This window comes from Mya arenaria, chromosome 4, assembly GCF_026914265.1.
Source record: "Mya arenaria isolate MELC-2E11 chromosome 4, ASM2691426v1".
Classification (NCBI taxonomy): domain Eukaryota; kingdom Metazoa; phylum Mollusca; class Bivalvia; order Myida; family Myidae; genus Mya; species Mya arenaria.
In genome coordinates this window covers 18322578-18350389 of record NC_069125.1, presented here as the reverse complement: position 1 = coordinate 18350389, position 27812 = coordinate 18322578, and the positions used below count along the sequence as shown (strand labels likewise).

Below are 27812 nucleotides of genomic sequence, written 5' to 3'. Positions count from 1 at the left end.
CTTACGTTCCACAGGCGAGCTGCAAAACGAAATTCGACAATCGGCCCGGGCCTCTAACTGATTGCTGAGTCATTTAAATAATCGCGGAAACCCTGCACAAATTTGTTCATATCTATAGTAACATATGTATTAATAAACGCCAATCAGAGGGAAATCGTATGCACCGTAGATGTCCACACGCCTCAAATGATACAATAGAAACATAACCAAAAGGGAGTTTTATAAATTATCGAATACATACGTTGCACACAGTATTTATACTCTTCCAGAAACGTAGCTGTTGTTTATGTACAAGAGCTCATTAAAACAAACATACAATAATGTTATTTTTACTTCTTGACTGCGGGTGCAATATTATTGCACGAATTATTCTGAATCACTTTACTATATATATGTTGAAACAAACAAACAAAATGATTGGACTATGATAAGCATTCAGTTATGAAAATACATACATTTACGAAAAAATAGTTTCACCTCTAAGGCACCTATTAAACTATCACAATTATGAACAATAAATAAGATGGAAAAAAACAGCAATTAAAGACAACTGAGCAAATATATTTGAATGTACCTGTTCCGTATTCATAAAGCAGCTGAAGTCATTTTCTAACTTAAGTCGCTTTCCTAAAATGTATATACTCAAATAAAAAGAAATATGGATCTGATTTTAATATTAAATTATGGTTTTTTTTATCAATAAGGTATAAGACCACAAGCGGATACAGGGGGCTCCCTCCACCTAGACTCGTCAAAGTTTACTTTTTAATTCAGTGTTTGAGAAATACTCCAAAATGCACCAATTTTCTTGGATAGTACCCCGAAACACCCCTGCAAACACTTTCAACCAAATTTGGTTACGCCCCGAAGTTGCACCCCCTCAAACGACCCGCCCCTGAAGACAACCATGTATTTCAGATATTATTAAGTTTTTTTTATAAACCAAATGCCCATTGAAATACCTAAATTAAGAAAGTGACTTCAGCTAAAAATGACTTACGATGGTTTTTGAAAACTAGCACTGTATCTGTTAAATGCGATATTCTCCCACTTATTGTCGCTTGTATTTCGGCAGTGGCGCTCTTTCTCTCTTCCGGGGCATCGTGTTAAAGCTAGCCCTTGCCTGATATTCAGAGTCAGAGTAGCCCCGCGTTGTTTCAACTTGCACTCTTTCCTTCCTCTCTGGTAAAGATCGACTTGTCGCTCCCAAATAGTCATCACTTTCAACACTTTTTCTGGAGCGATGAGTTTCAATTTTCTCAAAGGCTTCTTCTCTCTTTGCCCGATAAGAATCCGATCGATTTTGAGACTTGTTAAGGGCGTCTTGGTATTTTTTGTACTTTGCTTTGGTAGCATTTATCTTGGTATAACCGCCTTGGTTTCTCCTAGAATTGTCTGGATTGTGTCCCCAGCTATCATCGGTATCTGAATTGTATCCACGCTGGTCGTGATATTGTTCACTATACCCCTTTACTCTGCTTTCACTTTGCCCTCTTGCCCTGACTGTCTTGTTTGTGTTTCTGTCTCTATCATTCATGTCATTATGCCGATCTATTTTCGTTTTGTATCTTTCATTGTGTTCTTTATCTTGCTTATTCTTCACTACATTATCTCTTTCCCTGTTTTTCGTATTCTTTTCTCTTTCAAATCTTTCCTTAAACTTATCAGTTCTACCTCTGTATGTGTCTTTGGTTTCCTTGTATTTGTCACGGTATGAGGCGGGCGGTACAATAGCTTCTTCTTCTGTGCTACTGGCATACCCATCATTGTCATCATCATCGATTGGAAACCGGTTGGGCAGATGTGGTAGATCGAATGGCATGCTAGAAAGGACGGTACACCAACGATCAAATAATGTTATGTGATTTGGGTGAATTAGTTGAAGAAATTGTCAGTAACTCATACTGTAACGCCTGGTGGTTATAGCCTTTACTTGAAGGCTCTAATTTAAGGTGGCTTTAATTGAAATAAAATAATGAGCTCACTCGTTTATGATTTTAGAAAGGTTATCTGTAGTTGTTAGTAGTGGGATAAAAATGGTATCCGTACAAGGTAGATCTATAACTTCATCACTTTACTACTATAAGAGAAAAATACAAAACGAATACAATCAACCTTTACTTTCAGTTGATTTATACATACTCTTATACTTATAAGCATTCTTACTCAAGTAAGTTATCAATACTCTATCAGTATAAGCAATTTTACTCGTAAGTATGTTATCGATACTATTTCAGTAAAAGCCATCTTACCCGTAAGGTAATTATCGATACCCTATCAGTATAGTTATTCTTACTCGTATTGTAGTTATTGATAGTCTTACTCTTATAAGCAGTCTAACTGGGACCGCAGTTATCGGTGCAATATCAGTTTAAGCAATTTAACTCGTATCGTAGTAGTCGATACTCTTATCAGTAAAAATAATCTTCCTCGTATGGTAGTTATCGATACTCTTATTATTATAAGCAATCTAACTTGTATAGCAGTTATCGATACTCTATCAGTATAAGCAATATAATTGGTATTTTAGTTATCGATATTCTATCAGTATAAGCGATCTTACCCGTTAGGTAGTTATCGATACTCAATATTATCAATATAAGAATTCTTACTCGTATGATGGTAATTGATACTCTATCTTACTCGTAAGGCGGTAATTGATACTCTATCTTACTCGTAAGGCGGTAATTGATACTCTAGTTTACTCGTAAGGCGGTAATTGATACTCTTTCTTACTCGTAAGGCGGTAATTGATACTCTATCTTACTCGTAAGGCGGTAATTGATACTCTATCTTACTCGTAAGGCGGTAATTGATACTCTAGTTTACTCGTAAGGCGGTATTGATACTCCATTTTACTCGTAAGGCGGTAATTGATACTCTATCTTACTCGTAAGGCGGTAATTGATACTCTGTCTTACTCGTTAGGCGGTAATTGTAATCTATCTTACTCGTAAGCCGGTAATTGTAATAAATCGTACTGTCAGGTGATAATTGATACTCTATCTTACTCGTAAGGCGGTAATTGATACTCTATCTTACTCGTAAGGCGGTAATTGATACTCTATCTTACTCGTACGGCGGTAATTGATACTCTATCTTACTCGTAAGGTTTTCTGTCAAGCCATGTTTCATCCTTGTCGGCGAGCAGGACGGCTGCCTCGTGCGGTGTTATGAACCATCGCAAGCGTCTCTTGTCTTTCGGCATAGATTCTCGGAGGCCCAATGACGCTGACTTCATCCGCGGCTTGAACGCGACGTCCGCTGCTTCTATGATATTCTTTGCTTCGTCTAGGACAGCCTGTTAATGTATATCTGCTAACTTTAAATTACATATATGAAGTGCACTGAAATCAATACTCTACGTGCAGTATTTTTAGTTATCCCTTTGTAAGTTTCATACCTATTCTTTGTTCAGAGCATAACTTGAATATTGAAATCACTCTTCATATATAGATATATCTCATTGAAATGCAGCGCACACGAACCATAACTCGGGTTGCAGTATTTTAAGTGATTGCCTATTGACTAATTGTAATCCTTTGTCATAAGGCGAAGTCGATACTGCTCTTAAATCGGTAGTGTGTATGTGGCAGTATGTGACTGTTCTGTTTTCCTATAAGCATCGCTTCATCGGATTTGAATACAACGTATCCACTGATTGTGGTGGGAAATGTGGCATGTGGTTTTTCGGTATTTACTCTCTTAAGCCAGTGCCGAAAGATTTCAACGAATTAACTAACACCTGTCACATACATTGAGGGTATTAAGTTAATGCATCATCAAGCATATGAACGAACTTCATACCAAGTAGATCATTAGTTAATACATCATTATCTCTTGAAATCAATGAGCTTTAAACAGGCACAATATAGGCATTATAAGCCGATGCAAAAAAATGTCTTAATGCATTATCATATTAAACTCTTTTAACCTTAATGGTTTAAACAACAAAAGCATATGATTTTTGTACAGATAAACATATACTAGACTTTATAAACACATTTTTAATTAGTTGCGTGGATACAAATACTAGTAAAAAGGCACCAAAATGTAGTTGATGTTTCTAATATTTACACAAGCCATGTGCTCTTTTGTTTTGATCAAATAAATCAAAAGCTTTAAAAATGATAATGCATTTAAATCAAAAACAGTGTTTTGATTTAACCTATATAGTGCGCCTTTAACCACTCGGATACCTGATAGTCCATAGCTCTCTTCGGTTTATTGTCCATCTCGGGGGTCCCTGTTGGGTCGAATAGCGTCAAGCTCTCCAGCTGACTTGCCATCGTGTTTGAGAACGATTTGTTCTTCCAGTCGCCCGTGTGGGGGTCGAATGTGTACTGAAACGATGAAAAAGATACTTTGAAAACATGTATTGTTCATTCATTTTGTTCGGCGGTGTAATAAAACAGCTGGTGCAAAGACGGACAATGCGTTTGTGGGGATCAAATGAATACTTGTTTAATATGCGCACAATGGAACTGGTTTACTGACCGTGAATCATTTTGTGACATATCTTAACTGAACCTATGATGTCTGTTCTCTGCCCATGACCATGTGGGGATAAAATACTTACAATGACTCTGACTCACTTTGTAAACAGACATAATGAGCTATCGATGCTATCGTTTATTGACAACTCGTCTTAAAAGAATGACTGAATCAAAATATCGATACTGACTTATTGACAGCGTCGCTGGGGGTTCGATTAAAATACCAAAGAGATTTCGATTATAGTATTGGCATGCTTCTTTTCAGCGATAAATAATAAGTGCCACATGTGAGACTTCAGCGTACCATTTGACAATAACTCGACAATAACTCCAGTCTGTAAGTGGTAGTTTGTAAAGAGATATGAGCAAGATATACAAGTCGCTCAGTGATCGGAGCGCATTGCGTGCAGGTGGATGATTTGTCGTTTTGATCTGATATGCTGAGTTGACTAGGTAAATGTAACAAAAGTAGTTTAAAGCACTGGTTTAAGAATCCGAGTACTTCAATGTTTAAAGTGTGTGTATGTTTCAAAATAGGTGTCCGCACATTTCATTAGATTATTAACAAAACTAATTTCCACATTTATCCGTCAAGAACTTGCGTATATATTATATTCTACTTTGAGCGCATGCTGTTATAACTAAGTCGATTTTACTTTTCAATTATTTTCTTATTTTTGAGATGCAGTTGAAATAAAGCTTTCATGATGTTAATTCTGTAGTAGTTAGCAGGGATTAACACATGCAAAATTTTTAAATATTGTTATTTGCACAACTTATTCTGATAAGGTCAAAAAAGTGAGATAAGGGTTATATCTTGTTTAAAATGTTGTTAATTCTGAAGTACTTAAAGGGATAAATACATGGAAATGGTTAAATATTGTTATTTGCATAACCCATTCCGATAAGGCCAAAAAGCGCGGTTATGGTTACATCTTGTCCCAAAACAGGTAGGGTTGGTAGGCTTCTTTCATTATAACTATTAGGCTTTATGTAGCGACATTAGTGTCATCATTGGGGAATGGCGTAAAAGTAATCTTCTGTATAAAGCTTCAAAGGATTTTAAATAATAAAAATAATTATTACAATAAAATTAATCAACGGACTATAAAACGGTAGGGTCGGCGTCTATTTTGTAGATAGGGTCGGGTTACCCGAACCAGAAGTATTTTTTATCTAATAGTGACTACTATGCGAATTCAAAAAAGGTCGTTTAAGGGGCTCAGTCCTTGAATCTTTTGAGTCTCATCATAATTCAGAAAGTGCCGATACAAACAGTTAAATAGTTAAATTGTAAAATACACAGTCAAACGCCGTTGGTTCGAACTCGCTTGACTCGATTTCCTCGATGGCTCGGATTTGATGTTAGACCGATTTTTTTTATACCGAATGTAAGCATTCCCGCCAACTGGGTTCGACTGTAATGATATATATATAATCAGGTTAACCTCTGGTAATAGCTTCCATCCATGTCTGGCTACGGTGTCCACAGCCTCGATGACGAAATCTACTGTTTCGTTGTCCAGAAAATAGGACAAATTAATTCGCGAGAATCCTGGTCTGAAATTAAACGATAAACAAATATGTCTCACTGTCATTATTTTTATCAAACACATCGGTGGGGTTTTTAAAAAAAATGAGTCGATTAGCATGTACTATCCAGGTGGCAACTTTATTTCTTTAAATCTTTTTTTGGGTGCCATTTAACGTGAAAAAATGATTTATTTTTAATTTAGATATTGTCACAAGACAGTTTTTCATGGTGCTACAGGCGCCGGTCTTCAACAAGGGAGGTAATTGCGTGCTGATTACAAAAACGTGGTTTATACGGGTACTTTTTTATCTTTGACGTGGGCAAGATCAGGATTTCTAGCAAGGCCAAATACTTGGATCTACTTATCTGGTATTGGAGAAAAAATCTTACTTTATAATATCCAGAGCTTGTTGTTGTGGCTTTTCCTTGTCTTTCCTATAAAAAAAATATGTTCACGGGTATTTTAAAACAAACCATAGTAAACTATGCATCACTCAAATATATATATATTTATTTAAGATTATGATATCTATTAATCTTTTCATCATCGCTTATGCTTTAAATTCCTTACTTGGTTATTTATTCAATCAAAAATTGAATCAAAACAAAAGTTACCTCTGTGGTTTTTCCGTCAGAAACATCAGCATTTTCTTTCCCATTGCGGATGACAATCCTAGTAGGTCCTGAAACAAACAAAGGCTGTTATCAGCAGTATTTAGACACAAACTGGGCTCATTGCCTAGAACTTTTTAAAAGTTGGCATCATGATTAACGACATCTTTATTTAGTTAAAACGTGACATTGTTGATAAAATATTCATATATTCAAATAAACAAATACAGCTGAAACTGTTGCCTCAAATTTTGTCAGAAATACTGCAGATCACAAGTCTAATCATTATTTTTTTAAGAAGAGATTTGAATGTAAACAAGGTCGTTAACTTGAACCAAGTTCTGAACAATCGGCCGAGTGTAAGACTATAAGTAACTATCATGTGTTTCCGGTACGGATAGAAAAATCCGACCCGAGGGCACGCGCGTAAGCCGGTAACGAGGCTTGCCGAGTTACCGGTCACGCAGCGTGCCCGAGGGTCGGATTTTTCGATCCGGACCGGAAAAACATGATTGATATTTTTTCTTGCATACCTAAAATTATGAATTTGTGGAAAAAATAACGTAGAAAACGAACTTTTGTACAATTATACCAAAAAGCGCGTGCGAAGTTGTTTACTTACGTCATAGAGCGCAGTAATTTAAAAAAAAAAAAACTAAAAATAGCGTTTTTTACGATGAATTATTTTCAATTTTAATTAAAAGTCTTGCAAACATATTTATTTGATTGCGCTTTATTGGAATGGCATATTATATCTTTCATAAACCATACAATAAATGAAATAAGAAGTGGCGCGTTGTTGCGCGTGACTCATCTTACATGGGGTATGTAAGATGGGGTTTTCCAGCACTGGTCACATGACCGAAAACACACGTCCGGTATGTAAGAAAAATGCTCATTTTGGTAAAAATATATGTATCAATAAACTGGCGTCAAACATCAAGATAGATATTAACATTTTCATTCGTTATTCAGATATGATTGAACATAAAGACCTGCGATGTCGACGGAAACGTGTTAACACACCGAACTCGACGTGACACAGGTCACCAGAAAAACGTCCTATATTACCTATGTCTAAATTTATTTTGGACGGACAAATAAGCACTGTCTCAGTACCGCCAGTCCAAAATTTCTCAAAAAATGGAAGCCTATATGACGGCATGATATTTGTATCTTTAGGTGACCCTTAGCAAATTGTGAATAGTAAAAACGGCGTTATGCATGTTGTCTGATAGACAAAACGTTCTTGATGAAACTGGAAGGATTGTATAAATGATTTTTTGTTCGAAATAAAAATATCAAAATTTTATTGTATTATCAATTTTAAAAAAAATATTTTATAAGAAAATTTCATTTTAACAAACCAATCATAGCTTTACCTGCGCATACGGTCCCGCGCATGCGCAACCACCTCTTGCCTGTATTCCATACAGGTCGCTTAGCAACGTGGAGACGAAATTGTGGTGTACGAAACGACCAGTTTCTTGATTGAACACAACGAACGAAAAGATGGGTATCCGCTCCGCCGTGTGACTTCCCATCACATACAGGTTTGGGTTTCTTTCCCAGACCGCGAAAGCACGACTGCAAAACAATATGTTTTTTAACGATGGTTACAAAGAAGTTTAGAACCGAACTAGGATGACCGCTTGCGCAACTGGTCTAACCCAAGGATCAATCAATCGCTTGCATAAAACTTATTGAAGTAAACTGGTATCTAATTTGATTCTAGATCAGCAACCCAATTGTGGTCAAAGTTATTTATTTGTTGGTCAATATCTATCCAATTATTACTATCAACCAATCGAATCTGATCAACGTTGTAAACTAAGATATTGCTGTGTACACGGCCAAATGTTCAGAAGTTTTGACATAATTATCAATTAAAAAGTCTTATCGTATATTCTTCAAGTAAGAGCGCAAAATAGTTTCGTGTTGACACCCATAATTGCATACACAGTCCAGAGCGCGGTTGATAACGTTAAGCAAAGAAATACTTACTTGCATAATTCCTGTTCTCTGGCGTGAATGACATCCACTCCGATCTCCTACAGTTAACGTAAAAGCGTTTTCATTATTTTTTTTTGAAGATTTTTTGCTCATCCATTCATAATGATACAACACATTGAGCTTGACTGGACAAGCATAGTAGCCAAATAAAAACTGCAACAAGGTGGACAACAATAATTGGACTAATTAATCAAATTCGTCAAAAAAAATCAGTTGATATTTTGTAAGCACATGCTATTTTTAAGATTATGCTTTTTGATCTATCTTGTGTGTCATATGTTTTCGTGAATGCTAAAAAAGCTACTCATTAAAGGTTTTTTTGTTTTTTTATAAAGTTTCCAACTTATTATTGATTTTGTTTTCTATTGTACGTCAATTTAATAAAATATCGATGACCTTGTTTAGAGGTACAATGTTCACATGTAAAACAGGTGTAAAGTGGTCTGTGTGTATCGCGTGTTTCATGCTTAGTGTCTGTTTGGCATTGACATTGAGTCTTAAAACAGGTTCTTTGACTGCTAGGCTTGTACCAGTAGATTTCAGTGTATAATGTAAACTTAGTAAATAATTTATATAACATATCTTTAATCACACAAAAACGTTATCATTGTATTTGTTATGCCTAAACCCTTTCAATGTAATGCGTTCAACAGTAGATTAAAATCAATCGTAGAAATGCAGTGACGTCAACGCCATACACAGTTTAATGACGGCACTTCAGTTAGTGACACACTAAAAAACACAGGTGATTTAACATATTATGTGAAAACTAAGATTCTCAAAAACGTATTTATTATCTTTTACAAAGAAAAATAACTAGCAAGTGTTTCACAAATACCATTAAAATTCCTTCGTCAGACCTTCATAAAGTATTAAACATGTACAAAATAGTCTCCTGGTGAAACTTCTTACATGGGCAATACATTTCGGTGATATAACTCATTCGAAGGTAAGTTATCAGTAGTATTCCCTAACTACTTCCTAACTACTTCCACGAAATAACAAACAAACCTAGTTGAGCCTACCTCCTTCAGTTTGAAGACGATACCAGCACGAATGGATTCGATTATGGCAGGAGTTCCCCCCTCCTCTCGTTCCTCAATATTCCCCACATAGGTGTGAGTCTCGCGAGTCACCTACGGATATAAATAGAGTGAGAGCCACCTGTCTGAGAATCAGTATGTATTTTGAGCAATTTCAAGTACTGTTGCCAAATATTTACCAATAGACTGTTTATTTCTTTTGTTTTTAAATGTTTCTTTTGTATTTAAATGTTTGTTCTTCTGTCTTCAGTTCTTCGTTTGAGATCGTTAATCTCGTATTGTAAATACATTCATTAATATTGGGGACAATTGTGAGGTTATGGCCATATAAACTAGTTAAGCCTCCAGTAGACTCGTGGTACAGTCAACTCGTGTTTTAGTCAACTCGTGTTTTAGTCAACTCTGGTTTTACTGACCGTTCTAATGTTGTAATTCCATCAATAATCAGTAAATCTATTTTATGCGTCTATGACCTGTTTGTGGTATTTGTATGTGTGCGTGTGGTGTTCATACGTGTTTGTCTCTAGTTAGTTATTACCGTTTTTCTTTGTACTTTTAGTGCTCGAAATTATATTTTATCCAATGGGATGGCAGTACTGTCGACTTGTTTGCCAAAGTCTTGTCGACTTTGTCCACTTATAAACGAGTACATGAAGACTTGTTTTGTATCGATAAAGCTAGTTGAAAATGTTATTTCGACTCCATTATTGTGAAATCGACATATCGTGTTTTTAAGCTGATTCGTCGACAAAACTTTTACAAACATAGCCAGTTGATAGATGAACGAAAAGTCCACATACTTTTGACAAATGGTTTTGTTATAAGTCAAGTTAACATAAAACAGGTCGACAAGACTACCTGATCGCAGCATCCGTTTATACGAGCTATGTTTCCATAATGAGTAGATAATATGACAGCTTTGTGTAGGCGCGCTCAAAAAAAAGATAAAAAAAATGTTTGAATAATGCAACAACAATAAACAGCTACGGTGGTGATTTTTATCTAAAAAAAATCCTTCATATTTGCTTTTACTTTTTAAAGTAATATAATCAATGACATGCAACATTTAAAATGAATGAAAAAATATATTAATATAATTGTTTGTTTCGGTGTTATAGAATCGTAACAAACATATCATGAAGTGCATCTTTTAACAGTATTTATTTATGTGGTACAAAATAAGGAAAACAGAGGTCGGGAAGGTCAGAGAAGGAGGAAATGAAAAAAAGGAGTTGGGGGCGTGGTCGATGAGACAAGTCAGGGAAAAGATTAAGGATGTGAGAAAAGAGTGGGGGCCATGAGGGCCGATGAGGAGAGGGGAGTGGGAGCCGATGAGGAGAGAGGGTCATTAAAGATATGAAGGAAATAAGAGAGGAGTTCGGAGAGCGAGGGCGATGAGGATGGAGGAAAGTGTCTAGAGGAAGGTAATGAAAGAGAGGTGGTGGGCGGATGGTGAGAGAGAAAAGATGGAGGGGAAGAGCGAGTAGTAGAAAGGGGAGTATTATTAGAGATTTCAGAAAAGAGGATGACGGTTAAAGGTTTAGGACGGAGGGAGATATAGATAATTCAGAAGAAATTGATAAACAACAGGAGAGAGGTAAGAGTGGAATGAATTGGGAAGATGATCAGGTAATAATTAGGGTGAGAGAGATGATGGTATTTAAAGAGAGACGATTAATGGTTATAGGTAAATAAAGTTGATTGGACAGTGTTCGTAACATGCGCGACCACATACGCATGTACGATGGTGGCTCTGAGAGCCAGAGGAAAGATAGAGGAGAAGACAGATCTCGTACCATGCACGACCACACGTACGAGCGGTGGCTCTGAGAGCCGAGTTCGGAAGCCAGCATTGCTAGCTCCCGTTCAAAGTTATCCAAGTGATTTGACACTGTTGGATGTTTTCTACTTCTACAAAATTATGGCGTTTAAATGACAGATATATATAACACTTTCCGTGGAAACAATAAATTGTTTGAATGCATGAGGTGGCAAAAACACAAATATGTATTCATGACTGATCTTCAAATGATTATTCTGAAAAAAAAATCCATCCAAATTACATTATTTGTCATACACTTTATAGACTTAATAATATATTTTTGCCTTCCGGTCTGTGCGAATGTAAACTTATATTTATATTCTATAAGATATTTATTAATACCATAACAATGCGTTGCTGTATGGCGTTGCCTATTTTAATGAAAGGTGCGAAAAATCTACATGAATGGACAAAGGTTTGAAACTTAAGAAGCATACCGACGAATAGATGGTAGTTACTGTCAAAGATGGCGAAAACATGATATGCTAATACAGTCGAACCCCGTTGGCTCGAACTCGAATGGCTCGAAATCCTCGTTGGCTCGAACTAAATGTAAAGGACCGAATTCTTTAAACTGAAGATTAACTATCCCGCTTTGCTCGAATATTCCGAGGCTCGAGGTATTTTCGCCGGTCCCTGGGAGTTCGAGCCAACGGGAATATATGCATATTGAGAAGATCTACATATGCACAACTTTTCAGGTAATAATAGGTAATAGATATTTAACAGGGGGACCTGGCCCGTATCTAAAATGTTGGATATACGTGTTGCCACGCCACTGCTGTTTTGCCTAGTTAAAATACAATAATACAATTTCCTAATAAATGGGCATGTTTCCATTCAAATTAAGAAACTTTTTTACCTAAACAATGACCATGCTTTTTTGGATTATCTTTGTATAAAAATTGTAAATGATAAAAACATTATTTAATTAGATATTTGAGTTGGACGACTTCTAAAAATGGCATTGGTTGAAATCTGCGAACATAAATATCAGTTTATGTATTGTTTCATACAGCTATCAGAAAAATGACTGTCAAAGAAATTATATTATATTTGATTAATTATGTGTAAATGTTATTTTCCGCTTTTTCGGCTGATATATAATTTAGTTTATACTTGTTTCTTTTAGATCGATTGTGACAAAAGACGTTTTCTGGGTAAAAACTAGAACTGGTGTTCATTTTGAGAGGCCATTAGAATGTTCCCACAACCTGTTGGGTTATAGGCGGACACCTGTACCACTAGACCATTAACACCCTCCTGGTATTTTAATTGGAATGGTAACGTCATAACAAAGAAAAAGCTATCGTGTGAGTTTGGTTTGTGGTCAACAAGCCGGACAAGTGGGTTTCCTCCGGGTACTCCGATTTCCACGAACAACACATGACCTCACTTTCGCGTAACATCGTGCCAACGAGAATGATTAATATAATATTGTAATAACTTGTTTCATTATCGTTGTAAAATAAACACTAGTAAAGCAAAACAACTTACAAATCTAACAGTTCCTCCGCCGACTCGTTCTGGAACACTGTTTCTGAATATCCATTTCTTCGCTAAAATAACTCCTGTAAACAAAGGACTGTTCAGAAAATACCAAAAGCTGTTGTTGTTTTTTTCGTTATGTAAGGTGTGTAATCTCATTTTGTTTATGTTTGGCCTTTGAACATGATTTTGATGAAATATTAAAAGGATTTGCTCATGATTTGGGAACAATTATTAGATTTCCCGGCATCTACAAGCACTTTATAAAATTTTATAAGTTTTTTTAATGTATGATATCTAAATTGCAGAAAAAATATCATTATAGTATAAAAAAGTATTTTGGTTTTAGTGTGGTACAAACCCACGCCGATAAAGTCAAGAAAAAAAATAGAAAACAGACGCCTTAACCACTAGGCCACCAGGCCGTAAATAAATGGATATGTTGACCTTTTAACAATACACTGATAACATTACGTGATAATATCAACTAACCAATCACGCAACAACGAATCGCTAAGTCTGTTATAACCCTATTCAAAAGTGTGGTCTTCAAAGACTAGGTCAAATGTATCAACATTTGCTGAACGGTTCTAGCTTTTTGGTATCTTTGTTTTAACACTCCTTTTGATTTTGCACACTTTAAAATGTTATACAAAAATATAAAGACATAAGAGAGTCCCTTTAAGCTTTAAGGCTTTGTCTCTGTAGTGTGCATCCTTGTATTAGAAATCATTAAAGTCAGTAAATTCCGTATTTTGCTCAAATTAGATATAAAGCCTAGAAAATAGTACCAACCTGGTGTTCCGGGACCGCCTACGAACTTGTGAGGACTTAATATCACAGCATCCTTGTACCTGGAAAGTGAGGGGATAATGTAAATGTATCCAGAGTTATAGCTATATTACAGCATCCTTGTACCTGGAAAGTGAGGGGATAATGTAAATGTATCCAGAGTTATAGCTATATTACAGCATCCTTGTACCTGGAAAGTGAGGGGATAATGTAAATGTATCCAGAGTTATAGCTATTTTACTAAAAGGGCTTATGGTAAGCAGTTGTCAGTTGTCAGTTGTATTTCATGTAATTTAACATTTTGAGTTATATGTATCTTCATTCTCAAGTAGTTTGAATTTGTTTTTGAACTGCATGCATACTGCTCTTAGTTTAATGCTGTTTTGCTTTGGTAGTATTGTGTGTGTGTAAATGTCTTAGCTATAGAATATGCTTAAAGGTTATTAAACCATTTGCCTCTAATCTTCATTTATGTAGTTTTTAGCATGTTCAATCCTATGTTTATCCTTCATTTAATACGTAAACATCACATGAATATCAGTCAAGAAAATCTGGATTTTACACTTATGTCATAATCTTCAATAAAATAGTTGATAATTTTGGATAAATTTGGTCCAATATATTTTTGATAACTACCAACGTGAAGCTACTTACTCTGTCTTTGATGGATTTAGGTCGATTTTCATGTATGGACCTGAAAAATAATAAAGATTGAAAAGAACATAAAATATTTGACTAAGGAATGAAATGTGTGATAATGTCATTATCGGGATATGAACGCAGTTGGGTAGGTCAAAGTGAGTAGTGTCCAAAGGACTCACCGCGTACTTAAACCAGCCCAACTGCGTAAATACTGGTGATTTGTTATTGCTTTAATGATATCTTATGTGTCTACTCATACGACTTTTCTACATGTCCTGCGGTTTAGTCGAATAGAGCGTTTTATGTTCGGTGTGTGCATGCCTTTAATCAAAGAAAGATATGTAATTAATACGTATTTATAATTAAAAAAAAACAATAGCCTACCTCCCGCGGCGTAGTCGAATATGGCGAGGGCTCCGTTCTGGTGAGCGATGCGGGCAACGGCGTCAACGTCTGTGATAATGCCCGTTACGTTGCTGGCCGCCGACATGCATACCAAAAGCAGACGACGCTTTTCCTTCCAGAACTTAATCGGGAAAGAAATTGTTAAAAATACGCAGAAACGGCATATATAATAGTAATACTACACCATGTAGTTGTTAAATCCATAGTGGGATTATTGTTTAGAACTGAAAAGCACAAAAGTGCTTTTATTCAATTTAATTATTGGCGATTATTATTTCAATAGCTATATTTATATTTGATCTTGAAATTATGCTCTTCTCATCGGCATAAATGTCAATAATGTTTTAAATTGCCGCCGTGACTTCATATATATGCATTTGGCTACGTACATGTTAATGATTATGCCTAATAAAAGTTCTGTTCTGTTCTGTTCTGATCTGATTATTCAGAACCGTATTAAAGTTAACAATGTGATAAACGAGATCGTGGTTAACTTTTGAACGTGAACTATTTGACGATATGTTCATCTATGTAAATAAGACAAGTACATCTGAAACCACCATCTAAATCTTGTTAGAAATACTGCCGATCACAATTTGTCAAATTCAAGAGCAGTAAAATTTGAAAGTTAAAAACTATAACGTAAATGACGTTGTAAACTGTAACAAAGTTCTGAACAATCGGGCCATTGTATTATTAATCATGTTGAATACAAGTGGTTTCCATGGAAATGTCTTAAAAAATCATTACACCAGCTAAAAGAGTAATAAGTTGGTGAATGACCGGGTGTGATGGTCAAGAGGAACAAACTTCACCACAAATGGTTGTTTTTTAATGTTAAATTTTTTTGTTGTTCTTTAATAACACTCACTCCTAAAAATGATATGTTTTTATGTACATCTAACTGTTTTCCTGCGCGCTCATCATACTATAAAAAATGAGGTCAATCCATTCAAAGACGTCATACCATGTGATCGGATATACACCTCGTTAGGTCTTTCACGGTGACTGACTTTTTGATATTTACTTCTGCTAATGTTTAAACATGTATGAGCGGACAGAAACATCAAACAAAGACGTGGTTAAGTTGAAGCAAAATCCCCACAGGAACACATTCCAGGATCAGTTTACGAGTCAAATAATGTAAGGAATCATGTCCGTAGGCGAACGTAACATAATCTTGATTTAATAATTAATGTGAGCCGGTATGGTAATTATTCATTTATATTACTAATAAAGACATGTGAATATTTTATTACATTGTTGTCTAAACGTTTTAAGTTCAATATCACTCATATAGAATGTCATCAGTGCTCCGACAGGGAAGGGTGAAAATCTTGAAAAAGGCAAAGCACTTTGAGCCGAGCAGCGGCGATTTGGAGAGAGCGTGGGAGGGGGTCACCTCCCCATAAGGCGTGGGGGAGTTTCGGTTTTTTTACCCAAAAGAATGCATTTTCTTTCATTTCTAATCTTTAACACAATGTGTGTTTGTTAATTTTTGAAGGGTGTCTATTCTAAAGAAATGAGTGAGTCCTTTTTAGGTAGCAAAAGTATCATTTTTGCAATGTCACATTGTTTTTCTCCTAAAAGCGACTAAAATGAAGATAGAGATAAAGACAGCTTAACATTTTAAACAATCAGGATGGCCTAAATATATTTGTTCTATTGGGCGGAGAGCCAACAAAAAGGGCTATCTGGAGCTCATTTGTCTTCTCTTGTGCTAACCATGCAACGGACTGAATCTTAAATGGCAAAAAGGGACCTTACTTTATTTTTTTTCAAATAGACTAAAATTGGCATCACATTGAATATGGTATGAATAAAAATTAAGCATTAACTACCCTAAAAGTACCGTTTTTCTTAAAAGTACGACACCCGATGACTGCAGCCATTCTTATTTTAGGTAATATATGACGTCTATTTCCGAATACGTCATATTTCAAAAAGACATATTTGTGCTTTCAGTGGTTCAGGTTGTAAAGACAAAATTATTGATAAAAACAATGTTTGATACTGGTTCAAATTGTTGGTGTTATGTTGCGTGTGATGTGTTTTTTGTGTGTTAGTGATTGTTGTGTGTTAGTGTTTGTTGTGTGTTAGTGTTTGTTGTGTGTTAGTGTTTGTTGTGTGTTAGTGTTTTTTGTGTGTTAGTGTTTGTTGTGTGTTAGTGTTTGTTGTGTGTTAGTGATTGTTGTGTGTTAGTGTTTTTTGTGTGTTAGTGATTGTTGTGTGTTAGTGTTTGTTGTGTGTTAGTGTTTTTTGTGTGTTAGTGTTTGTTGTGTGTTAGTGTTTGTTGTGTGTTAGTGTTTGTTGTGTGTTAGTGTTTGTTGTGTGTTAGTGATTGTTGTGTGTTAGTGTTTGTTGTGTGTTAGTGATTGTTGTGTGTTAGTGTTTGTTGTGTGTTAGTGATTGTTGTGTGTTAGTGATTGTTGTGTGTTAGTGTTTGTTGTGTGTTAGTGATTGTTGTGTGTTAGTGTTTGTTGTGTGTTAGTGTTTGTTGTGTGTTAGTGTTTTTTGTGTGTTAGTGTTTGTTGTGTGTTAGTGTTTGTTGTGTGTTAGTGTTTGTTGTGTGTTAGTGTTTTTTGTGTGTTAGTGTTTGTTGTGTGTTAGTGTTTGTTGTGTGTTAGTGTTTTTTGTGTGTTAGTGTTTGTTGTGTGTTAGTGTTTGTTGTGTGTTAGTGATTGTTGTGTGTTAGTGTTTGTTGTGTGTTAGTGTTTTTTGTGTGTTAGTGTTTGTTGTGTGTTAGTGTTTTTTGTGTGTTAGTGTTTGTTGTGTGTTAGTGTTTGTTGTGTGTTAGTGTTTTTTGTGTGTTAGTGTTTGTTGTGTGTTAGTGTTTGTTGTGTGTTAGTGTTTGTTGTGTGTTAGTGTTTGTTGTGTGTTAGTGTTTGTTGTGTGTTAGTGTTTTTTGTATGTTAGTGTTTGTTGTGTGTTATTGTTTGTTGTGTGTTAGTGTTTTTTGTGTGTTAGTGTTTTTTGTGTGTTAGTGTTTGTTGTGTGTTAGTGTTTGTTGTGTGTTAGTGTTTTTTGTGTGTTAGTGTTTGTTGTGTGTTAGTGTTTTTTGTGTGTTAGTGTTTGTTGTGTATTAGTGTTTGTTGTGTGTTAGTGATTGTTGTGTGTTAGTGTTTGTTGTGTGTTAGTGTTTTTTGTGTGTTAGTGATTGTTGTGTGTTAGTGTTTGTTGTGTGTTAGTGTTTGTTTTGTGTTAGTGTTTGTTGTGTGTTAGTGATTGTTGTGTGTTAGTGTTTGTTGTGTGTTAGTGATTGTTGTGTGTTAGTGTTTGTTGTGTGTTAGTGTTTGTTGTGTGTTAGTGATTGTTGTGTGTTAGTGTTTGTTGTGTGTTAGTGTTTTTTGTGTGTTAGTGATTGTTGTGTGTTAGTGTTTGTTGTGTGTTAGTGTTTTTTGTGTGTTAGTGTGTGTTGTGTGTTAGTGTTTGTTGTGTGTTAGTGTTTGTTGTGTGTTAGTGTTTGTTGTGTGTTAGTGTTTGTTGTGTGTTAGTGTTTGTTGTGTGTTAGTGTGTGTTGTGTGTTAGTGTTGGTTGTGTGTTAGTGTTTGTTGTGTGTTAGTGTTTGTGTATTTGCCTTACATTCATTGTTACACTAAAATGGCAATTTAATCTGTTTGACTATTGAGATCGTGTAAAGTGTATACTTTCCATTGTATTATTAAACCAAATGTGGCATTCTGCAAATAGACAATAACAAAATCAATACTTTACACGTTACATACCTGCAATTCCTCTTGAAGTTGATTAAGATCAATCTGACCAGTATCCGGTTCAAGGCGTATCCGGATGACCTGCAAAAGAGAATATATTCAAAAAAGGAAAACAAAATAGGAATTTAAACAAAGTTTACTTCGATCATTATTATTTGCAATAAAATTATGTTATTCCATGATACACTGTTTTTTTTAAAAGATACCATTTTTTAAAACTTTTAATAAAATATAGATCTTTATCATAAATTAAAGACATGTTGAGGAATCACGTGACTTTTAAGGGGTTTTCACATTGATCACCACGGGTCACAACCGATGTAAACAAACAAGTATGGGACGTTAATTTCAAAATAACTTTTCTAACAGAAAATATATGAAAATATTTCTTAGCCTATAAAAGACTATGCTTTATTTTGCCTCTGCACGTGTGAACTAGTTTAGATTGATTGTATTATAGAGATGCAATCCTTAGCCAACATTTCAGCGTTGCATCGTACTACAAATTTTCGTCAAGTTTCAAGAAATTTTTGCCAATGTGTAAAAAAATCGTTGTAAATGTTAAAGAGACACAACTACGGTAAAACAGACTATATTCTGATTCAAACGGGCCATAACTCTGGACCAATTTGATAAATTATCGAATAACTAAACAGGTTATACTCTGCATGTGGTTTATTAATTCCATTCTGCGTGATACAAAAATGACTTGGTCTTTCTACAAAAACAAATGTCAACAATTATGTAGACCGTATACAAATGATGAATGATTTTGATGTGTGAGCATATAGATACCTTGGTCCCAAGTTCCCGCCACAGCAAAATGTTCGAGTGGTGTTCATATGGTCCTGTGATGACAGCCTTAATCGAACAGTTATTATAAAGCTATTATTACAAAAAATATGGTAAAACCACTTGCACTTTCAATCAAATTTGACTATGCACATTTAAGAAAATAAACTGAAGTTACGAAGCGACTAAGGATGTATTCTGAATACCGGTCAAGCTGGAAAATGGTTTAACAATAAAACGGATAAAAATGGTTAATTAAAATAATTGTTTCTTTGTAAATGGTGAATTTATTAGATACCCGATTTCTAAATGATATCTATAAGAAAAATACGCCTAGTGTCATTAACATGAGGGAAACTACAAACATTTAAAATATATGCTTTTTATTCAATTACAATAAATTTATAGGAGTTCGTCCCTACCGTATCAGCGGCGACCTTTGGCATGTTAATACGAAGAGCCCATGCAATCTTGTGCATCCCTGACGTGGCCCCACTCCCGGTGAATATGGCCACGTCGTCGGTGCTCGCGTTCACGCATTCTTTTATGATGCTCCTGTAAAAAAGATAACTCTTGATTTATTTCAAAAGGACTCATTTTACTTGAACATGAAAGAAAAAGCACTATTCAAGACGTTTTTCAAAGCCAAAGTTTTGAATTCGTGATTGTGACTATATATTTGTTTGCATTTTAGTGAGGACCAATGACAATCGGAAGATTTTTCAAATCTTCTATTCATTAAATTGACGTAGCTCGATTCCAACGAATAATTGATTTATTTTCAGTCAGTGTTTTTCCAGCAAAACTTATTTGTTAAATCAGTGTCAGTAGTAAAAGCCAGCATATAATTCATGTTTGCATTTTATGGGCCAATGACAATCGAGAATTTGAAAAAAAAAACATCAAATGAGTGCAAATTTGCGGACTTCCTTGAACATTCAAGTAACGGTTATTTTATGTACATGTATTTATACCTTGTCCACTCGCGGAAAGCGCCGGTTGTCGTGCATTGTGACCCGTTGCGGAGTTCGTGAAAAAGATACTGGGAAATTCAGTTTGTGAATCTTTTAGCTATCAAGTTATTATAATTCGTACAAAATATTATCACCTTGCTTCCTCGCGGAACTTTCCGGTCTGCCGGGCGTTGTGTCCCGTCGTAGAATGGGTGTTGGCATAGGTCGGCATCACCTTCGTCCTGATGTAGTCCTCGATAAAATCCAGACATCTGAGATAAAAAATAAAGATTTTCTTCGACTTATGAAAGGCATTTGATAGTGTAAGTCGTACTATTAAAATACTGTTGACTTTTAACAATAGTTTAAATGAAGATTGCCTTCTGAATGCTACATATTTGTTTATTCATGTGGTCTATCACGCATTTTTTGGCAAAAATCATCAAGGATATTTTAGATTACTCCCATAGTCTTTGCCGAGAAATCTTAAAACACATAACGTAATAATATTATTTTATCAGTTGCATACAATGACATCGTGATTCTCTAAGGGCATTAAAGTTACAATTAAAGTCGCTGTTTTAAGTAAGTGCAGGTCTGTCGACACCCAAAGGACTTATATTTAAAAGCCGTATTCGATTTGGAAAAAAAACATCCAAATTATATTTAATGATCCAGAAATGTCAAGTAATATATATATATATAAAACAATGTCTGCGAATATGCCTAAATGGTAGGGAGTTTATAGAAATAAATGATGAAAGTTCTTTAACAAGCTACAGAGGTTTTGTGATTTGCAGGTAATATGTCTCCGTACTTCAGATAAAGATATTAACGAGTCTGGATTTTTACATATTCAGATATGATGAAGAAGCCAAAGGCAAAACGTGTGCGAAAGAAAAAAAAGACTGTCTGTGTTCAAAAGGCTTGGAGCAGGAATTAATCGGCTTAATTGTGTGCCCTAGTTTGTCCGTGCTACAAGTTGACCGACCGTTCAAGCAATAAGTGCGCTCGGGTGAGACTTTACAAATCCGTGAAGCTACTATTTGAACGCACGAAAAAAAAATCTGTATTTGTTTATATTTTACGACATACAGTAAAATTAAGGGACTTCCACAGTGCAAAAGTCGTTTGTACGACCAAACCAAAAAATGTTTGAAACAATTATTTTTTTATATAGTTTTGGGGTTCAATATTTAGCAACCATAATGCATATATCTGTTGCAACGTGTGTAGCTGTAATAAGGAGTTTAGCAAATTTTACGAAAGAATATTTTATCAGATTTCCAAACAAAAAGCATTGGCATTTTTTCGGAAATGAGTTGATACAAAATGAGTATATTTTTGTGTCAAACTAGTCAGTAATGCCGAATCAACGTGGCTTTATGGTGATTGCAGCGATTTCAGGAAATATGTTTGCTTTTTTGTTACTAGGAAATGAATTTAATCCACAAATTTTCATTATTTAATTGAATATATTTCTTATTATAAATGATATCATCAAGACATTGTTGAGTAGGTTGTCTGGGGCATTTTGACACAAGAACATAGTTAATTTGTCGACAGACTTTTCCGGAAAATACAAATACTTTTTGTTCCAAAATCTAAAAATAATTTCTTTCGTAAATTTTATCACGTCTTTTTTACCACCAAATATGTCGCAAAGGATGTGTGTTTTAATCAACGAAAAAGATTGTTCCTCAAAACATAAAAAACATGAACTTGACGTTTTAATTTTTGGACTTTTTCACCCACTTTTCCTCTTCGGGCGGATAATTCTGTTTTCAGCATTAAACGCCCGTTAAAAAGGTCGGCGGATAGATTAACGTAGTTTTCCACAAGGAAGAGCGTTGCCCTTAACATTAAACATACTAGTGTTGGTCGTAACTATTCCTTGATTAAACCGGTGCTAAAGAGAAGCGATGACAGTAGTGCACTTTACATCAAACAGAGATTGTAAAATTATATTATGTTCTAATTCATTATACTGTGCCCTAAAGTTTCCGTCTTTAATGCAAAAGTATTGTAAATAATTCATTGTTTCTGGATTTTTTGAAAAACCTTGGCCATTATTCAAAAGACTGCAAATATATTCACTCTCTAAGATACTCATATGACACAGTTATATTTATTTTTTATCTCTATGGTCTAGATGCTCTAATTGTATGACGGTAACCAAAAAAGAGTCGAAACACAATGCCATCATTAAAATTGTTGCGAGGCTCAAAGCACACACAAGATTTTGTTTTACCCCTGGATTGAGCAAAGAAAAAAAGTTAACTTATCTTATTGTCATGCTTGGTTTTAAGTGTTTAAGACATCCGGATACCACCAAGTGATCGAGCTATTTTTCTACGAGTACAGTGTTGAGTTCATGTTTTAGATGACCTTGCTGATACCGAAGAATCGTTTTCCAGTTGATTTTCCAGATACATATGTAATTATTGACAACGTTATCAGTCAGCTCCCCTCCCCTATGCCCCTTGCCCCCCCCCCCCCCCCCCCCCCCCGGAGGAAATAAAAATATTCATAAAATGGACTCACCTTCCTGATGCTGTGTAGTCACAGTAGACAACTGCAAAGGAAAGTATATAGACTTAAACGAAGGAAAAATGTTCATAAGGCAGTTTAAAGCAGCACTCTCACGGATTGACCATTTTGCAGCTTTTCTTTTGCGTAAATGTCTTGAGACTGCTGATAAAATCAGACCTCAATTTTTTATATTTACGTTCGAACATTTATTTTTATGGCTAAAAGAGTTACTAACGCTTTAAGAAAAAAATAGTTTTCGGCAGGATTCCAAACAATTGAGATATTTTCTTTTGTGGGTTATATTATATGACTTAATATTAGGCATTGATATCAAAATCAGCTGATTCTGAGACTAGAATTCAAAACATGTCATCACTGTCAATCTGTGAGTTTTCAGAATGTTTACAATCAATATTATATATTACAGTATATTTTATTGATTGGGTGATGCTCCAGGAGTGGCACTTTGGACTAAAACTGACTATTTCTTTTTCGTTATCCTTAGCAAAGAAATATGTAATCAGTAATAAGGTCATTTTAATACGTGTTTCGTTAAATGCTTTTGAAAAGGTATGCTCGAATTATTTATTAAACAACAACTTTATCAAGTGTCAAACTATGTTTTAAGTTGCCAGTGAAATCAAATTATTGTTACAAAATTAACGATATGAAAATTAATATTCACCGTTTCTGCTTCCGAACGGAGTTTCAATGACGAGATCCTTGCCGACCACGTTCTCGTCAACGTAACGTAAAATCGGGTTGGCGTCGTATACAGCAGACTGAATGTAGACGTTCAATTATAAAGCATATAATAATATGCATATTGTGTCAAAGTAAAATACATTTAGGTGTAGTTTTTCGGTTTGCTAAACATTCAATTTACTTATTTTCTCTTGGCGTCTTTTTTGTTGTTGTTGATGTGATTGATGTGATTGATGTTGTTGTCGTTGTTATTCTTATTACTGTTGCTGTTGTTGTTGCTGTTGTTGTTGTAGTTGGTGTTGATGTTGATTTTTTGTTGTTGTCTTTGTCGTTATTTTTGTCTGTCATCTTTTTTGTTGTTATTCTTGTTGTTGTTGTTGTTGTTGTTGTTGTTGTTGTCGTCGTTGTTGCTGTTGTTGTAATTCTTGTTGCTGTTGTTGTTGTTGTTGTTGTTGTCGTTATTGCTGTTTCTAACATTGGCTGTAGTTGTCATTTTACCAGTGTTAAATAATAGACTCATGACATTATAAATAGTAATCAAAATTAGCATAGGATTTAGACTTGATTTATCTAAATTTGCAAACAATACAAATGCTGCGCTACAATTATCTATGGCCATGACAAAATTAGGCTCAAGACAAATGTTGATGTTATTAAAAAATCGCTGACATTTTTCCAAATATCATTCCCAACAATAGCATGTACAATAAACTTTTTGCTGCAGCTTTGTGTATGTGGATGACTTGTTTTGTACGTTTAATACCGATTTAGCATTTAAATCAGCAGAAAAAAACTGTTTAAACGTTTAGACGCGGTGGCTAGCCACAAAGATTTACGGACTGATTGTATTGGGCAAAAACAATTGTATCATGAACGGCTCGTGTGTTCATTAAGATATAATCAGTTATACGATTACCATTGCAAAGAGCAAATACTTTATCGACGATGTTTTTATTGTTTAATCGTTTAATTAATATTGTTCTGATCTTAATGATAAAGTATTGCCACACATCTTTTAGTTTCGTTTTTTGTTTGTCTGTTTTGAATACATTGCTGTTTTCAACGTTTCCGCCTTTATGACAAAATATTGTTAGTTAAATATTATGCGAGTGCCACAGATAAAACTTTAACTTGCAGAATCAAATAGCATGTGCCTAAGCTAACCAGTGTGGTATTCAATATGCAACTTAATTGAATATTAGGGTCATACATCATTGACTTAATTGACTCTATTGGTAAATTTTGGATTACAAGTAATCCGATTAGCTACATCCCTATTGGATCCTATTAAGAACCATATTGAATACCAGCCCAGAACTCCCCAGAAATAGTTATTCGAAGAAAGCGATCGTACAACACCGTGTAAATAAAATGGTCTCTGAAGGGTTGAAGAGCAGCAACGATGGCATATACGAAATCATAATTTGAAAACCGTTTTAAACGTGCAGCTGAAACTAGCTATGTCGAATTCTTTATCTCGATGCTCTGGTGATGACGAACCTTTTTTTAATGTTTTGGGTTTAGTTATACACTTTTAGTATTTCGGTTATATCGAATGTTCGTTATCTCGAAGTATTTCACGAGGTCCAAGCGACTTAGACATAGCTAGTTTTAGCTGTATATTCTATAAGTCATATAAGATTATTTTATAAAATAACATGATGTGACCATCGAAGCAAAGTATTGCCTTCCGACGTAACATTTATGACGTAATTTATCACGTGGTATACATCAAGGCTAGTACCTTCGACAAAGATTTTATGACTTCTCAGAAATATCAGATACGATTGATGGCTACTATATGCATACATGTCTATCGGCATACAAAGAATGCCCTTTGTTTCATTTAAAATGGTGTAGAAACAGAAAAGTTATATTTGTTTTAAATCTTCATTTTAAGCAAGTTGCCTTTCGACGTAGCATTTATGACATAATTTATCACGTGGTATACACACACTGGACACACCTGATTCCAAAATATTATTTTGAAAGTGCTCTGTCAGACGGCCGTTTTGTGAAAAGGTTTGTCGAAATGTTTTAAGAAATTTAACTCTCAATCAAACTCTGGTAAAAGATCAAAGGCGGAATTTCAAATTTATCACGTGGTATACACAAACTGCAGGTTGATGTCCTCAATGTTGCTATCGTTGCTGTGGCCCGAATCTGTTTGTAATTTAGAGGGTGCAACAAGTGAGGTCTAACAAGTTACACAACTCGTATTGATGAAAACATTCAATGTATAATAATTATATGTCAAAAGCTTTTAAAGTATCCAAGTGACTTCTCATTGGGATTGAATTTGTTTGTAAGCATAAGGTTCTGTATCAATATTAGTGGTATCATTGTAACCTTGCTTTGCATTCGAATAATTGGAATGGCAATATTGTTCAAGTCTTGTTCACAAGTAGTTCCTTTCAATTTTGTTTAATCGGATTAAACCAAATGGCCGAAAGTTTGTTTACGTATGAAAGTTTATTTTACAAAGTAAATCTACTTACCCTTTCTAAACTTGTTTTTTTCGGTCGTCCTCGAGTTTTCTTCAAATTCAGGGCCGTCTGTTCTCGTAATACAAGAAACGGGTGATCGAACTCATCATGCTCCTTGCTGTAATAATAATCCTTTTCATTTCCAAAATCTTCTTTTTCTGACTCCGTTTCTATTTCATACGAACTTGTTGAGTAAGTGGCTTTTGACACCATGGAGCGATTTTTGTTATCAATATGTGGCAGTCTAGTCGTGGTCATTTCTTTGTTATTTTTCGAAGTTGATCTTAAATTACTCTTTAACTCTCTCGGGGTCTTTCTGGCGTAACGCCCGTCGATGTCACCACCCCCTGTCCGTCTGTCAGTGATTTCAGGGTCGTATGTGACCTTTAGCTTAGCCCCTTGCTGTTCACGTTGGTTTTTATCTTTTACTTCCACATATTTGAAGCCACCTCCGACGCGTATTCTTTGTGTCGTTGCCATCGTAAACCACCACTTTCAAAAGCTGCAATAAATGCAATATTTATGTTACTACTTACAAAACAAAACTTACTAATTTATCACTTTTATGCATGTTTACATTTTTTCCAACATTACAAATGCATTTTTATATTTATTTATGTTTTTTCCCATTTGATTATGCAGAAAGAAAAAGTGCTTATCTTTTAACCAAATTGTCATAAAACAACAAAAATACTTTCTTTTTATAATGTATTGTTATTCCGTTGCTTTGTGTATATCACTTACTTTTTACACCTTTAAAATCATTTTTATATTAACGTTAGTTTTACCTTTGTTTTTGTTTATGTTAAGAGAAAAAAAGCTTTTTTAACCAAAATTGTCATCAAACAACAAAAATATCCTCCCGTTTTATTATGTATTACTATTCCGTTGATTTGAATCTATAACTTTTTTTGCAACATTGAAATTATTTTTTTTTTAGTATTCTTGATTCTTCCCATTTGATCATGTTTCGAATGAAAAATGTTAAACAACGTAAATATCTTCTTAATTTGTGTTTAATTATACCGTTAGTTTCTGTCTATCTTATTGTTTTAATAATATCAAACCCGTGTACATTTTTAATTATAATAATAATCAAAGCTTTATTTATTTATTTATTTATTTATTTATTTATTTATTTATTTATTTATTTATTTATTTATTTATTTATTTATTTATTTATTATTATTATTATTATTATTATTATTATTATTATTATTATTATTATTATTATTATTATTATTATTATTGTCGTCGTCGTCGTCGTCGTCGTCGTCGTCGTCATCATCATCATCATCATCATCATCATCATCATCATCATCATCGTCATCGTCGTCGTCATCATCATTATCATCATCATTATTAATATCATTATTATTATTATTATTATTATTATTATTATTATTATTATTATTATTATTATTATTATCATTATTATTATTATTATTATTATTATCATTATTATTATCATCATCATTATTATCATCATTATTATCATTATTATTATCAAGCCTATGTACACTTTTAATTACCTTCTCTTAACCGATATGTATCCAAAAATAGTCCGTACAGTAATTATTACTCTTCCAGTATTTTTTAAACAACCTTCTTACTTAAATCGTATTGTCGAAATACTAATCACAGACACTAACAAAATAGTTTTATAAACAAACGGACCACAAACGTAGATATTAGAACGGAACAATTAGATTAGCATTATAGTGTATTAAAGGAAGACTCGATAAAAATCTTACACATCAATCATTGGATTAAGTGAACGGAAA

At 34.5% G+C, this 27812-nt stretch overlaps 1 protein-coding gene across 1 annotated transcript; it reads right to left on the bottom strand.

Annotated features, from left to right (window-relative positions):
- Positions 1-569: 569 nt before the first annotated feature.
- On the bottom strand, positions 570-27647 carry LOC128232742 (uncharacterized). The gene is made up of 21 exons (XM_052946463.1): positions 27561-27647; positions 26041-26530; positions 23523-23619; positions 22850-22880; positions 20461-20577; positions 19775-19907; positions 19356-19421; positions 18573-18641; positions 14827-14968; positions 14455-14494; positions 13804-13862; positions 13018-13091; positions 9681-9791; positions 8647-8693; positions 8025-8229; positions 6646-6713; positions 6421-6465; positions 5945-6056; positions 4200-4343; positions 3105-3301; positions 570-1823 (listed from the first exon to the last, which is right to left on the bottom strand). Exons 2-21 carry the CDS (start codon positions 26506-26508, stop codon positions 1052-1054), a joined length of 2997 nt encoding a protein of 998 aa, XP_052802423.1. The 5' UTR covers positions 26509-26530; positions 27561-27647; the 3' UTR covers positions 570-1051.
- Positions 27648-27812: the final 165 nt, after the last annotated feature.

Coding starts and splice junctions, on each gene's coding strand:
- LOC128232742 (XM_052946463.1), bottom strand. CDS start 26,508: ATGGCAACGACACAAAGAATACGCGTCGGAGGTGGCTTCAAATATGTG. Junction 19,422..19,774: donor CAAAGGTCGCCGCTGATACG/GTAGGGACGAAC, acceptor TGTTCGATTAAG/GCTGTCATCACAGGACCATA. Junction 6,057..6,420: donor CAAGCTCTGGATATTATAAA/GTAAGATTTTTT, acceptor GTTTAATTTCAG/ACCAGGATTCTCGCGAATTA.